Genomic DNA, 15903 nt, shown 5'->3' with positions numbered 1-15903 from the left:
TATTTAGAAAGATTAGTGTAGTTCTTAAGTGTATTTACAGTTACAGTCGGTCAATTTCTGCTTATTCGGGTACAAAAGTACACTTTTTTTTAGCAATCTGTAAGATATCATCCGTAAAATATGGCCTAGCCATCTTAGCTTTTCTTTGGTTATGGCCCTAGAAAGCTGGGCCGAACCACAAATTTCAACCCCATATTTCAATAGCGAGGAGTATGAGTCTCATACCCCATAAAAGATGGCCATACCCCATAACTTCAAAATGAAACAAAGCAACCAAAAGACCAGGTAATATGCTTATTTACGTAGTTAAGATAAGATATGTCACTTGAGAATGTATTGTGCATCAGGATGGCCATATCAGGATATCACCTATATCAAGTGGAATTTTCACTTGATAGGGTGAAACCCAGGTTGCAGTTTTCAACTCAGGTCACAATGTTTGGAGACTCGGATTGGAGTGAAAATTGAAAGACTGTGGCTTGAAGCCAACCTAAAATAGCTTGGACTAAACATTTTCTGATTAAATTTTGATTTATTTTTCTTATTTCATCTTTTTTCAACAACATCTTGCTAAAAATTTTATGCTAAACATTAAATAAGCTAATATAAGTTTGGTAATATAACTATGGTGAATAGTCCTGGGTCAGAATATGACTGACAAGATATATTTAATAATGTTTGGAATTATTTATGTTTCATCTGAACGAATTAATATCAGTACTATCTAAATGAGTCATAATTGGTGAAACTTGTTTTTACATGAAGTTAGAAAGTGGGAGGTATTGGAAGAGACACAGGCCAAAGCCTTAGACTTTTGGCCCTCCAATTGCGTACTTTTAAAATCCTTGAATGCACCTGATTTCAATAAGGTGCAACATTACTGATATTTGTTAAATTTGTGCTTAATATGTTTTAAATTTTGACCAGTACATTTCAATATTTGTCCCAGATTTTCAATCGACGAGCTCAAGAATTATAAAACGCATATTTTGTGGAAGTCAAACAATATTCTAAGGATATTTTAACATTTTGTTTAGAACAGTCACGCTGTTATCTAAACTATTTGCATCAATTAAAATTTAATGATTTCGGAAAATTCATTAAATATTCCATGAATGATCTTGATTGGAACATATTTCAAAGTCAAATGAATTAGCTTTCTTTTTTTATGTGCATTGGGGTCCCCTTGACCCCATGAACATGACCCATGCTTTTAGGCAAAAATTGTTGACCCTTTGTTAGGTCCCATTTTCGGGCGAACCAATTTTAGAGATAAATTTTCTTGCCCTTCATACCCGTCCTAGCTCATTAAATTTGAAGTTAGTGTATCCAATTCCAACATTCCCTGAAATTTTAACTTAGTCCCCTAATCCGTTCCTGAGACGTTGCATATAAATTATTTCCATAACTTGGCTCAAATTGTGTTTCAATTTACTAGGTGACTTCATTCTTCCTTCCAAGTCAAAATCTTATGGCAACTTAGCCTCTTTAGAACTCCACAAAAATTTGAATTCGGTCTGCTAAAAAGTTCTCCAGATCTTCCGTATTCACACTTTTGATAACGTTGGAACGTGTAGTGTCTTCTATTTTATGTCGCTGCTTAAATTTTAGTAGATTCGACAAACCATAGGGGCTTATAGTGTAACATGTTTTAGATGAATCAAACTCTAACGAATTTTTCATCCCCTCACCTCCTCTTTTGGATTACATTGATACTTCACCGTGATTAGATTCCAAGCCCTATAGGTGCTTAAAAAGTGCAATTTTTAAGGTGGATTGGAGGTAAAACGTCTTTACGTCCCTCCTAACCCCTTCTTCAAGTCAGAATCTGAGGCACATACTTTCCCCCCTCTCTCCCAAAATCTTCTGAAAGTTTCAGCTCGACCTCCAAGTTCTTCTCAAAATATTGCAGATAAAAACTTTTGATGATCTGAGTATACATAGCCTAGGTCATTAAACAATATGCAGATTGAGAAAAATTACTTTACAAAAGCGCAATATCGAAACCAGTTAAACACTTTGTTTTGTTTTTTTAGGAAATTAAGGTTAGTTCATGGAACACGCCCTGGTTTACTATTCAGTGTAAGAAAGTCAATGTTGCTAGAAATAGGTAAACGCAAACAGGAAGCTGAGACTTATTCTCTCTTTTGAGAGTCCATGAAAAAAAAATTTCTGTGATCTGTTCAGTCCCTATCTAAATTTTCTATTATAAAATTCAACACACAATATATAAATACGCAATATAATAAATAAATCAGTGACTACTCACACACCATAAACAAAAGTGAAGAAATACATAAGAAGAAAGAAAACAAAACACTTCAACAGGAAAAAATAAACACTGAACTAAATTATTTATTCTCTATTTCCATTCGCAGGTTAGGTATAGTGGCAAAATTATACAGTATTTCCAATGTTCTTTTCTCCGCACTTCTTTCAGAGAATAGCACAAGCGTCCAACATCTTACTCAGCGTAAGGCCTGATGAAATTATATATACAACCAAACTTGTCGGTCGTTCGTCCTTTACTTTCTGGCACTCTTCAGCTACAAACAATTCTTTCAGTAGTAGCCTTTGCATGCTATCCGCACAGATATTTGAGAGACCGGCCCTGAATCGTTCCTCGATAACTTCTTCCGCAAAACCATAGATATTAACGATATTAGTTGCTTGGTTATAACGTCAATGATGCGATTGGGTATAGGTAAGCTCAAGAAGAAGAAGACGAAGGGAGTCGATGGTTAACTGGCATCGATCTTTACTAGTGGTCTTTTCCTTCAGTATTTATACCTGTATTCCCAAATGATCTTCGATACTATTAGTTCCAGACAGTTTTGGTGTTAGAATTATATTCCTTGCTATGGAAAAAGACAAAAAATCTGGCCAGTATTCTTCAACTGTTCGACATTTGTCTCAACTGAAACTGTTTGAATCCATTATTTTTGACGAAATTCCATCCAGGTACACAACTCGAAAACGACTAATTTGGGTTAAAAAAAAAAAACTATTCGGAATACGAATACGATAGCAGAATTTCTACAGATCTACTTGTTTATGTGGCAACGAGTGGCGATATTCTTTTTTTTAGAGAATTCGATGCAAGCAAAGCCTTCGATTCTTGCATCCATGGCAAATTTCGGTTTCAACCTCTGAACTTGGGATCTATAACTTTTGCTTACAAGCACCTCCATGGCAATCTCTTGGCTGTCGTTCTGTAAAAGCCTGGACGTTGAGTGATAAAGGGGGAATCTTATAGCCTCAGTTATTGTTTTACACAGCCAGAAAATAATTGTAAGGTTAATTTTCTGTCATATATATTACTTTATATACAGCCAAGAGTGTTAAACAGAGTAATAGCTTAGAGCATTGAAGCTAAGAAGTTTGGAATCACTGCTGTCTTAACAAATGAGTATTTTTTAGAGCTCCTTCCCCTACGGTAACTGCTAAAATATTTCAGCCAATACAAAGCTGAAACTTTAGTTCCCAACTGTACTGATGAATGCTAAGTTTGATCTACCTTGAGATATCGGTACTTTGGAACTTTGGAGACTTGATTCACCTTAAAATTGAACCACTTGGTCCATATCGAATATTATGAAATATTGAATTGTTTACCTACCGAGTTCTTCTTCACCAATTCTAAGATCTTGACCTGCCTTTTATTTTAATTTTTCCTCTACTCTTCTTGACCCTATTAGCTTTTCCAATATATTTCTGAAAATAGAAATTTATTAATATTATTTTTATAAACAAAGTCAATTAAAGAAGATATCAGTGTTGCTTGGTCTTCGGAAAGAAAACGAGAAGCTATCGAGAGATAATTATCTGTGTAAGAAGGCACAATATCCCAAGTGCTCCTGGAGGGTTCTTCCATTGCCTAGGGACAAGAAAACATCAGATTCTCATTAAGATTGACAAATTTATAGCCACTAAATCGATGCATAGCTAAATTCTAAAAAAAATGAAAGAATTAATTTTAAATGGTTACCTATTTTTGTTCATATTGAAAGAAAAACTCAAGTCTTATACTTTTCAGCTAAATGTTAATTTTCCTACTGCTAATATTACCAAATTTACATACATTCAAGGTATTTTCAATTTTGACACTTGACATTGCCGTAGTAGGGTTTTATTTTTCAAGAATGTTATGTTGGTATTGAAGTTAGCAAAATGAAATTCGGCTGTTAATTTTCTTTTTTTCCCTCAGAAAACTACCCTTCTTTGTAAGGCTCGGAAATATCCTTAAATGCTAATACTAGCCGTTGCAAATTAAAACTGAATGTAACTGTTGACACTTCGAAACCAAATTTCAATTTCTTCAGCAGGAGCAAAAAGAGTTAAATAAAACTTCAGAAATAAAAAGCAAACATTTCTACACACTTTATACATTACCTATGTTCTAAAATGATAGAAAGTGGTGATATTAAGTAAAATATAGTAAAAATTCACAATTTTGGAAAGTCTATTCGTGAGCATTAGTATGAAAGATACATAATGTTCCGTATATCCGTATCTATACAGCTAAGTATCTAACTATTACTCACTTGACAACTTTATTTTTTCAGATAAACCAATCGGAAAATTAGTCTTAGGAGGATTTATGTTCGCAAGAGGTCGGGGACTTGCACACTGGAGCGAAGCAATTTCAAGACCAAAAGAACATGTCCAGAAATGGCACCAGCTTCCATTCTAGTTGCAATAATGTATATTGATTTTTATCCCTCCAAATTATATTACCGATTCATTTTCTGTTCCTATCATACTTGATAGCTTCTCTCGGGGAAATTAGGGGAATATTAGCGAAACCTGTCTTCAAAGTCACTTCTTGGTGCTGTGAGCTGCTAAATTTGTGATGCCGCCAACTGGAAATGTTTATCAGTGCGAGTACGTTACCTAACAACTATTTATGCTAGCAACAAAATCTATGCCATATTAGGACAAATGTGAAAATTTGATGAAAATAAAGCGATAAGTACATAAATATGCGTAACAAGGCTTCCCCTACTAATAATGATAAATTAATAAGTACATAAGTAAATTGTGGCACATTTTCATTTCGAAGTATGATTCTAGTTTCTAGCAAAAGGAAAGTATATAAGAGAAATATTTAAAAGGCTATGAAAACAAAGCTATACACTGAGTAGAGCTGGAAAAGTCATACATCACTGCTAACCATTCTAAGGTTTATAAAGAGACATAAAAAGTGATTGATAAAAGCCAAAACCGCCATGGAATGAATAAGGTGAAACGAGGTACAAAACTATGGGTTTCTTTTTTGACCGAGATGGGTTACTGAAGTAAACGTATATCAAACACATCTTGAGCCCAAACAAAATAATAAATTATACAAAAAAAAACTTTGGAAATTTCCCTGCTATTTTGAATGAGTTTTGCAGGCATTGCACAAACCCCTAGTTTTTACGGTGAATAGAGATTTTAAAATGTAGTTATAGCAATTATACTCGGTAATTATCAACCAAAATCCGTCCTGTGAAGGAGACACTATGATAGCAAAATAGAGGTGCCATTATATTACCCATTCAAGACTCTTGCCAAACATGAAGGTCACTATCGTGACAAACCAGATTCCTCAAACAAGATTAAAAATATCAACGGAAGAACGAGTTACGTAAAACTGGTTTACAAAACCGAACGGTTGAGCTGCTAACCGTGGAACAGCAAAATCATTAAATTAGACCTACAACCTAACGAAATCAACAGTCCAATTCCACAATCTTGCTTTTGGTTAGAGTTGACGAATTCACGATCGTGATTATGAACTCACGATCCTGACAGTCAGTGATACAGTATCTTCAAGATCTAGATCATGACTGGAACGGCAAACTTTTAATCCAGATTCCTATTGTACAAATCAATTATTTAGCTGAAGACCTTAAATGCGTGACGGATCATGGATTTTCTTTTCTTTCTGAGTAAGATCAGTGGTGGTTCTAGGCCTAGGCAGCTGCCCCCCCCCCAGTTTTTATGATATCTGACATTAAATTTATTTTATTTTATATTTTTATACTCCTATGTTATACTTTGCCCGCGCCAGGTTATGTGGCCTAAAATCACTACTGATTAAGATATTAGCATTTTGACTGTAATAAAAAGACTATAGTGAAAACACAGCTAAATATTGTCAAATATTATCTTTAGTAGCTGTTCATTAAAAAGTATAAATCTTATCAGAAGTAAATATCTGAACACAGCGAAGGCCTTATGCCTAGGTTCATGTCAGAGATTTGCACATTTGCTGGTCATTTCTAGACGATTTCGACAATCTTAATTTGGCTGAAAATTTTGTTTAGGCAGCTTGTAACACACCAACTACTTTTCATTCCTTATCAGTTACGTGTTACGACATACCAATAGGGCAATGGGTTTCACACTTTGCACTAAATCTATTCCCCAAAGATTTTTGGGATCTTTTAGTTCACTTACTTAAAGGTACCGTCTCTGTTTTCCAGAATTCTCCAAGCTGGCGGCAAGTATTCTAACAGTTGAAGTGAATGGTAGTCTTGAATAAAAATCGAAGCAATAACCCAGGTTTTGTAAGTGAATAGCAGTTTTAAAACTTAAAGCAAACATAAATTACTGTAAATGTGAGGGCCTATTCATAAATGCAAGGGAGGTATCAAGACTAGTGAGTGACCTTGTCAGCTAATAATTACCAACAGGGTATATTTTACTCATTTGAACAAGCTTCCAGAAGAGTGAAAGCTGAAGATTTAGCTTAAAAGGAAGGCGGTTAAGGGGACAAAGCCCCCCCCCTTCAAGGTTACCGTATTTTATGTTGGTTTCAGACTTTAACAGCGCTCTATACCATCATGCTAGAAAACTAGTTTTTTCGCTTATTTGAATTCATTGAACTGCTTAAAAACTAGTTTTTAACTTGTTTAAAATATATTAGTTACACACAGCAGAATAATTTTCTTAAGAAAGAAATGTAGGACCGTCATTAAGTAGAATTGGTATAATTAAGCAACTTCGTTTGAGTGAGCCTTCTCTTGAATTTCCATAGCCACTAGATCAATACAATCACCCATAAAGATTGAATCCTAATAGAATATCAAAACATCAGAAATGAAATTTCATATTTTAATTTTCTAAGTTTCAAGGGATGAGGCTTTTTCAAGAAATCTTGAAGAATACCCCCACCTTCCGACCTCTGTTAATTATATAAATATTACATTTTATTTTACAGTCAAAATACTTCTGCGTTAAGAGAGAAGCTGCCACACTCTTATCAGTCTGTCGCCATATTGCATTGTTTAATCTAAATATTCATTTAATTGAATGATTCCAACTCAAGCTTCCCAATGAAGAGAGGCTGGAATACAGATCGGCTTGGGGTGGAGGCAGAATTTTCTTCAAATTGATATGAAGGAGTTTCGGAGCTTTGGATTGAAAATAAGTTAGTAGCTAAAATTAACGTTGAAAAAAACGAAGGAAAAACGTCCCCAAAATTGGAGATTCCTATTCCAGATTGGTGTCTTAAATTAGTTAATTCTTACATTGATGCCCTTAAAGCTTAATGACTTTTTGCTACCTGGTTCAACCTTCAACCTTTGTGCAACCCTGGTTCAACCTTTGTGAGCCTGGTTCAACCTTCCGCATTCTCAAATTTTTTGCATCTCGTACCTTGAACTTTTCAAAATGCTATACTGGTCACGCCGGTCGATACAAATAGTCCATGTCCTTGATTCTCAAAGATATATTGAACATGTTTATTAGTGGCCAGACCATCAAGGTGAACCCACTATTTTTTTATTTTTATTTTATTTTTTTTATTATTTTTTTTTCAAGTGCAACATGACAAATAGAGCAAATAATGAGTATTTATCATTATTATTTTCTCAGTTCACCATCTTACAATTTGCTGAGTTTTTCTCAGCACTCCATCGTTAAGGTAAACGGCAGAAGGCCTGAGCTTCGCCGAAAGAGAAGTGAAGACACATTTTGTTGGGTCCACAGATCCGGAAAATTAAAGTAACATGTGATGTCAATTTTTGAGTAACTGGATTTTATTTTTTTTAAATTGGTCACAAGTAGAGCAAAGGGTGACTATTTGTTGGCTGCATGAGCTAACCGATAAGTCATTCAAGCTAAATAATTGGCTTTTTTTACATTCCTTTTTTCTTCAAGAAGTATGCCATGTGCGCTCATTGATTACATGAATTATTAATAAATAGTTCCCCTAGGAGACCTGACCCATAGTCATCAATTTGAAATCCTTTCTGGACAAGTATCATCTTAAGTAAAATTTGTCTCACATTCAAAATACTCGTCGTTTAACCCCAGATTAATGTGAACTTCTTTTCCAGCTTTTCCCCCCAGTAATTGTTTTTGGTTTAATTACCTTGTTACATAATTCACTAACAACCAGGCGTGTGTCATTGCACATACCCTCTGAAAAATCTAAATTACGTATTAGCACAATTATCGCATTATATTTAATTTTAAGCCATGAGGTGGTAAATCAGCAATTTCAATTAAATTCAGGGCGTAACTTCAAATCCTCATTCCTGTTAATCCTTCACAAAACCGAACTTTTATAGGATTCATATTATCAAGGGAGGCGATCGACAATCTCAGCATTAATCTTACTTGAATCTTTTTTGAACAGCGCTAAAATAATGCATTCCTTCAATCCATTATGATTTGTCTTCTGACAGCAGGTTTCGTTGTGCATCATTTTTGTTTACGATTCACTGCGAAATCTCGCTGTCGCATTTGCTTGCTTAAAGAGAGTAGACTTAATAATTAATATCCCATTTCCATTGCTCCATTAGAATCACTTAATTCCCCTCCTGGAGATACAATAGTCATTGACTAATGTAGAAGTCTCATATTCTTTTGTTCTTTAGGAAACACCCATGTGACCATTAAAACGTGAGAAACCACATATTGTATTCTAGAGCAATGTGAAGATTACGCGTTTATATTTTACGCTTAGGAGGCAGTAAACGAAGTAGAACGATCAAAATAAAATTTGTAGGAAAATAATGTAGACGTGGAAAAAATGGCATCATTTTTTTTTAAATTAATAAGATTTAGGAGATTTTTCGAATTGATCCGAAAATCCTGATATGGAAAAAGTTTTCTAACGTGATTCCACACAATTCCCTTTTTGTTCCCTTTTAAGGGTATCTCAACCACTCGCCTATAGAATTTTGTACAATACAAGACAAGCGCTACGAGACAAGCCTTCATACTACACAGAGCAGAAGTCTTAAGCTATACCATTAAAGACATTTATTTTAAAAATCGTTGACAACTATGGCAAAGAATTAATATAAAAACAGAAAGCAGGAAACAATTAACAAATAAGAAATGAAAACTAAAATTAACAGCGTAACTCAAATCACAGCCTTAATACATCTGAAACAAAAAGTAGTATACTATGAAAACGTTGGGATTTCTGAATTTATAGTCACTGGTTTGAAATATGAGGGGGCAGTTTCATAAATGAAAATCCATTCATCTTATTGTACTATAAATTCACACGGGTCTGGAAGTCTGCAGGAACAAGGTACTCAACTAGCTACGTCTCTGGCAGCTAGAATACGGGAACTAGCTCCTCTATCTATCCGCATTTCAGCAGACATTTTCACTTTCAAATAGATGGCGTTGATTGAAAAGACTTGTACTCAAGTTCCATTTTTAAGATCATCTTCACTCTCAGAAAAATTTGAAAGTTCTAACCATCTATTACGGTTATTTATACAACCATTCAATAATGTAATTAAACGATCTGACAATGACGCAAATGCCTGCAAAAGAATCAATAGTTATTTCGCTATAAGTTTGAGACCAATATGAGAAGTTTAAAGAATTTATCAACATTTCGAATCATTATATATTTTTACATATAAGTTTTTTGCATATAAAACAGCAAAAATAAAGTTGTTTTTTAATAGAGTTGAAAAACTTATCTGGATATCATGCTATATATTTCTAATTCCAGATATTCTTGGTTCTTTATCAATTGAACTAGGCAACAAATTCAAGAATTAGACAGCGTATTAACAATGAGTCCCAGAAATATTGCTCCATCTTTTTTTTCTGAGTTGTTCCATAGAAACTTTACTTAAATTTATAGACAGTATTTCTTTCTTCTTCTCAATAAATATTATATATCCCTCTAAGTACACTTTGAATATAAAAAATACTCTTTTTTTAAGGGCTGCAGATCGAGTAAATAGCCCAGAGCATTGAATTCAGGGCTATTCAAGCATGGCAAACTCCTTTAGAATTTGTCCCTTTTGTTAGCGAAATTAAAACAAAACGAGTCAATGCCATCTCAACCCCTCCTGGCTTATTCTTACGTTTAGACTAAAAGATTTATTGCATTCTGATATAGATTTTGGCTACATGAAAAATAAATATTAAAAAATCACAAACGGTTTGCATAAAATTTTGGTTTGATTGAATCTTGAACTCGAATTTCTAGGAATAATATAGTATATTTTTGATACTTCACTGACCTATACCCCTTGATTTTTGAAGCTAGCAACGAGTTATTTAACTTTTTGTGAATTAACTGGTGACAAAAAATCTATTCAAAGAAATAAAAATCAAACAATAATCAAATTATTTAACTGCCAACAAAAAAAACTTTGAATTTGATTCCTCTATTGAATTGCAGACACAGAAACCTACACTATTTTTGCTTTCTCACTTACCCTCTTTCTCAAGTCTACGAAAGCAAATTTTAGTCCATTTTCGAATCAAAACATATATTTCCAAATCCCAAAAGGTTGAATCATTAATTTCATTTGAATACAGTATTTTATCTGTAGCACTTCAGAATTTCACTAAGAGGGGTGAAAACGAGTTTTATTAAATTTTGAAATGTTTACGTACTTCAAGTTTTGAATTCAAACTTGGGTTTGTGAATTGATTGAATTTGAGTTCTCTGGTATCCTACAGTTTAATCTTCTTTTTTTTCATTATCTATGAACAAACTTTTATTAACTTTCATCTTCAATTTGGTATTTTTTAACATGAAATTATGAATTCAAATCTGAAAATCGACAGAGAAATCCAAATTAAAAATTTGGAATTATTGAATTTAAACTTGTGAATTCTGGAATTCAATTTTTGATTTCTTTGTTAGTTTGGAGGCAAAACGCTATATTTTCATTTTTTAATTCCATTTAAGTAAGTAAAAATCTTTGTCCAGATTTGAATATTTTTGCGAAATTCCTAATATTAAACATTAAATCCTAACTCATATCAAACTTTGTTTAAAATTTAAATTAGAAAGGGATTTCTGTATTATATTCTATATAGAAGAGGATTCACATTACAAACTTACGAATTCAAGCTTAGGACACCCTCCCCCCTTAAAAATTTGGATAATTACTGTTTCTCTCATGTTGCTCATATAATTTTCATGTTTTTTGAAGTTTTTTGAATTTAACTTAATATTAAGCATTTAAGAGGCTAAATTTGTTATACACATGCACACCCATAGACACTTTCGTCTAATACAACATTATACACCATTAGACATTATCTTATTGTTACAGTAAGCTTTAATACCAATTCTCATCTTATATTTCTGTAAAATCTATTGTGACTTAAAAACTGGCTAATGACAAATAGGAAGTTCCTCCGGCAGTGTTCCATCACTCAAATATCATCAAGTGATCAGTTATCCTATCAGTTGAATTTTAAATAATATAAAATGCTTATGTAACTAAAAGGGATAAATGAGTATTCTGTTACAAGCAGTTACATACTAACTTCTTTTTCTTTTCTTTTTTTTTGGGGGGGGGGGGTTAAAAATTGGCAAACTATACAATAAATATTAGGGAACTAAGAGAATTTTCTTAAAAATAAATGGACAGGCTGCGAAGAACCCTTTCCCTCTCAACAAGCCTGTTTTGTTACAAAGGAACAACTAGAGTTCTTTTGAAAGGATAATAGCGAACCACATTCATTTTAGACAAAACCAATAATATAAAGAAACAAAATATTCACCTCGTAGACAGGCAGGCAAATCGTGTCAATAAAACTGACTTGCATCGCCGGTAGTTGATCTTTCTTTTCGCGATTCATCATGTCCTATTAGAAATTGAAAGTTATACACGAAAGTTTATCCATAACATAAAAATAGAGGGTGAATCAATGTAAACCTACTCCTTTACGAGGTGAAATAAAGAAATTTCAGAACCAACATTTTCTGAAAAAAGAAATAAATCAAAAAGTGAAATCAACATTTAATTACTTTAAAATATTCCAACTTGCGTAGAAAAAAATGTATGATACCTTTCTTGTTTTTTTCTGTGGTGAAATGAAAAACAATTTCAGTGAAAGCTTTCCCTATTTTGAAAAAGATAAATAAATCATACCAAATTTATTCAAGCTGTCACAAAATTCGTAACAATATTAAAAAAAAACAATTATTTCGTTATACTACTTCTTTCATTATTCTTTAGTTTCTCACTAGTTTTATCTATTTTGAGAGTTAATTATCAATGATTTCAGTTGTCAATGATGATTGTCTATTATCAAAATTCCAATTGCCAACAACGAAAACAAAGTAAATTCATGTTTCAACGATAGCATAATGGTACTTTCAACCTTTCAGAATTAATTTATCTGTAGTTTTTCATCTTTTCTTACATTATTTTAACAGTATTTAACAGTATTGAGGTTGATTACACATCAATTAAAAAAAAACTAATAAAAGTAATTCAAGTTTAAAAAACCCAATGGCAATGCTAAATATATTACAGAATTTTCTGTAATTATTTTTTTGGTGGGAGGGGGGAGGAGGATAAATTGGTTAAGAAAGGCATATCATAAGAAAATGACAAGAAATTATGGATAGCCTTATAAAACCACAAGATTTGACCAGCGCAGTCCAAGAGGTTCCGGTATACGTGGCTGATAACTATGGCTGTGAATGCAGTTAAGTTTCCAAATTGTAATGATATCATGATATGCTTCATACTAACAGGTATAGCCCACTAGGTGTTATGATGGTATCCTAGATCAAAACTAGGGTTTGCCTTATTTCCTACCTTGTTAGAAATGCCTATCTATTAAGTTCTAAATGCCTAAATATTCATTCAGTGTTATAAAATATCGCTTCTAACACTGAATGAACATTTGAAAAGAAAAAAATATTTCGAAGAAAAAACTCCCAAAGGACTTAATGTTAATGTTGACGAAGTGTCGGTTGCTCCTTAACCAGATTTGAAATATCTCGGCATCCCAATGGGTGATTCTTTTATAGCTACTAGAAAGCTGCTTCTCCATTATTTCAAACGTCAGGCATTTGGTGCCTCCGACAGCAAAGTATCCAATCCTTTGTTTTAATCGCCGCCTACTAACAAAACAGTATAAAGCTTGTGCACTTCTGAATTTTGTCCCATGTAAAAAAACAACTCTTGCGAATTTACTATCAATATGCTAAGTATCTCCTCGGCCTCCCACCTCGGGCAAGTAATTCATTTTCCACTAGGAGATCACCATCATAGATCCTAATGATGCCATCGGCAGATAGATTGATGCATATAATAACCGAAATAATAGACACCCGGGATTTTCCATTGTATCCACGTCTTGTGTTATTATTCTATCTGTGTTTATGTTATGAAGTTTTTTTTTTGTTCTCTTGGTCTTTTATCGCAATATATATATATATATATATATATATATATATATATATATATATATATATATATATATATATATATATATATATATATATATATATATATATATATATACATTGTTGTTTTCTGCCTTTCTTTATTGCAGGTTTGCATTACAAGGGTACCTATTTTAATGTATTACAAACTGAGTTAAAGATTCGCCCTTTATTTCTGCTCTATAAATGCCACGAAGAAAAAGGTCAGCAAAAACTTAAGAATTTCATGATAATAATCCAAACTAGTCTGCATATCTAACTCCCGGAACTTCCTCCCCTCTGGCTATGTCAATACAGTTTGGTAATAGCTTAATGCTGAATTGCAAAAAGTAATTCCTTACTATTGGTGTGATGTTTAATTCATTCTTCTCGATGTCTCCCTGTTCAAAAAACTCGGCTGCAATCAGTTCTGCCACTTTATATTGTGTTTCCCATGGTTTGGTAATAGCGGCCACATCGCACGCGGTCATCATCATTCCTCTCAGTAATTCTCGATCCGAATCGTCTGACCAATTATACACTTTACTATTGACTAGATCGAAGAACCCAACCCGTTTCCTGTGAATAAATAGAAACATCAATTACACCTAAATGTTTAGATAAGATTTATTTTAAAAAAAAGACTATCAAGAGGCCCCAAATATATATATATATATATATATATATATATATATATATATATATATATATATATATATATATATATATATATATATATATATATATATATATATGCCCAGGCTGCAGCACAGATACTTCAAGCTACTTCAAGCTAATCACATTACCAATTATTTTCTACCGTGTAGCAGTCCAGCGAAGTAATATACGTTAATATTTTTAGGTTGGTTTCCTAATCTTTTACACTGAATGTAGAGTAAATCGATTCAAATGTCATCAACTGTAAGCTTTTATTTTCCTTGACATATATTATAATATTTTACAAGTGCATTTCCTCTTTTTTTTAGAGAGACAAAGAAATTTATTTTAAAAAATAAATAATAAATGCTACAAAATTTTCAATCAACAACTCTGTCCCTATAGATTTCGAAGAGGTCTGTATTAGGATTAATTATCATTATATTCTTCTTTTTTTATTGAATACGCATGACTTCCCAAGCCTTATTTAATAATAATTAACCATTTATATATACACACAAAAATGCGCATTTATACTTTCGCCTGGAGAGCAAATAACTGGAGAGCAATTTCTTTACCAGTACATACTAAAAAAAAATTCCTTAGCTCGAAACACAAACTCAGATAACTCCTTAATATGTTTAATATTTTTGGGCACATATAACCAATATTTAAGTCCTAGTTACCTATAAGAAAAAGTAGATCGCTTCGGAGGAGTAAAAGGTATTCGGGCATTCTGAGCTTCTCTAGTTGAATATTTATGGACCTGGTTTTCTAGCTGAAACATAATATTAAAGCAAGGTTCAAGATTATTATTCATAATCCGATAAATTAGCAAAACTTTACTGTAAGAAACGACCAAAGCCTGGTACCACTCTAACTATTTCATACATTTCGCTGACTGAAACACAACTGCAAACATGACTTAAAATCCTCAGTTACATTTAATGGGTCAGAACCGTCCTTATGCGAATGAAAGCTCAATGAAAAAAGGGGCATTTCTATTACTGAGTCAGTTATGTGAATCAGAGTCAGAGTAAACAACAAAGGCACGAAGAACAATAGGGAAAACGCGTTAAATTTTTGGTTTTATTGGTTGCATGTTATTGTCTTTTTTTGTTTATATATTTTTGTCTTGCTGAGGACGGCCCTTGGACATAGGGCCGAAATATTCATTAAAATTATCTCCACTGTCTTGCAAAAAGATTTCCCTGTTGTTCTTCGTCGCTATTTTCAGAGTCAGAGTCTGAATCAGTAATCAATCTGAATCAGGGGCGTAATTTTCTATGGGGCAGGGTGGACAACTGCCCCTCCCAGACCTCAGTTTGCCCGCCCAGAATCCACTTTGCCCCCCCCCCCCCCAGCTCAATTTAGTAGTCAAAAATCTTGCCAAACTAAGATAAGCCTGCATAATTCAAGCATCCACAGAAACGGTTCAGATTTCTTTAGTATTTCTTTACCTTTTTTGTTACTATATGCCTCATTTTTCAGATTTCACAGTCACTTTCATATGATTTGGAAAAATTGGCTTCAGATTTGCCCCCCCCCACCCCCCAAGGATTTTGACGAAATTACGCCACTGGTCTGAATCATAGGGA

At 33.2% G+C, this 15903-nt stretch overlaps 2 protein-coding genes across 3 annotated transcripts in view; one reads left to right on the top strand and one right to left on the bottom strand.

The window, feature by feature from the left end:
* Positions 1-4738, top strand: part of LOC148945342 (synaptotagmin-15-like) — a 245133-nt gene extending 240395 nt beyond the window's left edge. For both annotated transcript variants that reach the window (XM_089099169.1, XM_089099170.1), the window contains exon 8: positions 4566-4738. In XM_089099169.1, coding sequence (XP_088955295.1) covers positions 4566-4693 — 128 coding nt within the window. In that variant the 3' untranslated portion in view covers positions 4694-4738. The remainder of the gene's footprint in view (positions 1-4565) is intronic.
* A 4511-nt stretch (positions 4739-9249) lies between these two features.
* The window catches only part of LOC148945341 (dual 3',5'-cyclic-AMP and -GMP phosphodiesterase 11-like), a 256119-nt gene continuing 249465 nt past the window's right edge, over positions 9250-15903 (bottom strand). The window contains exons 20-22 of the mRNA XM_089099013.1: positions 14011-14227; positions 11992-12075; positions 9250-9776 (exon numbers count right to left, since the gene is read on the bottom strand). Coding sequence (XP_088955139.1) covers positions 9654-9776; positions 11992-12075; positions 14011-14227 — 424 coding nt within the window. The 3' untranslated portion in view covers positions 9250-9653. The remainder of the gene's footprint in view (positions 9777-11991; positions 12076-14010; positions 14228-15903) is intronic.

This window comes from Artemia sp. Qi Xiang Cuo, chromosome 13 (genome assembly GCF_049724085.1).
Source record: "Artemia sp. Qi Xiang Cuo chromosome 13, ASM4972408v1, whole genome shotgun sequence".
Taxonomy (NCBI): Eukaryota; Metazoa; Arthropoda; class Branchiopoda; order Anostraca; family Artemiidae; genus Artemia; species Artemia sp. Qi Xiang Cuo.
This window is presented reverse-complemented; position numbering and strand designations above follow the sequence as displayed.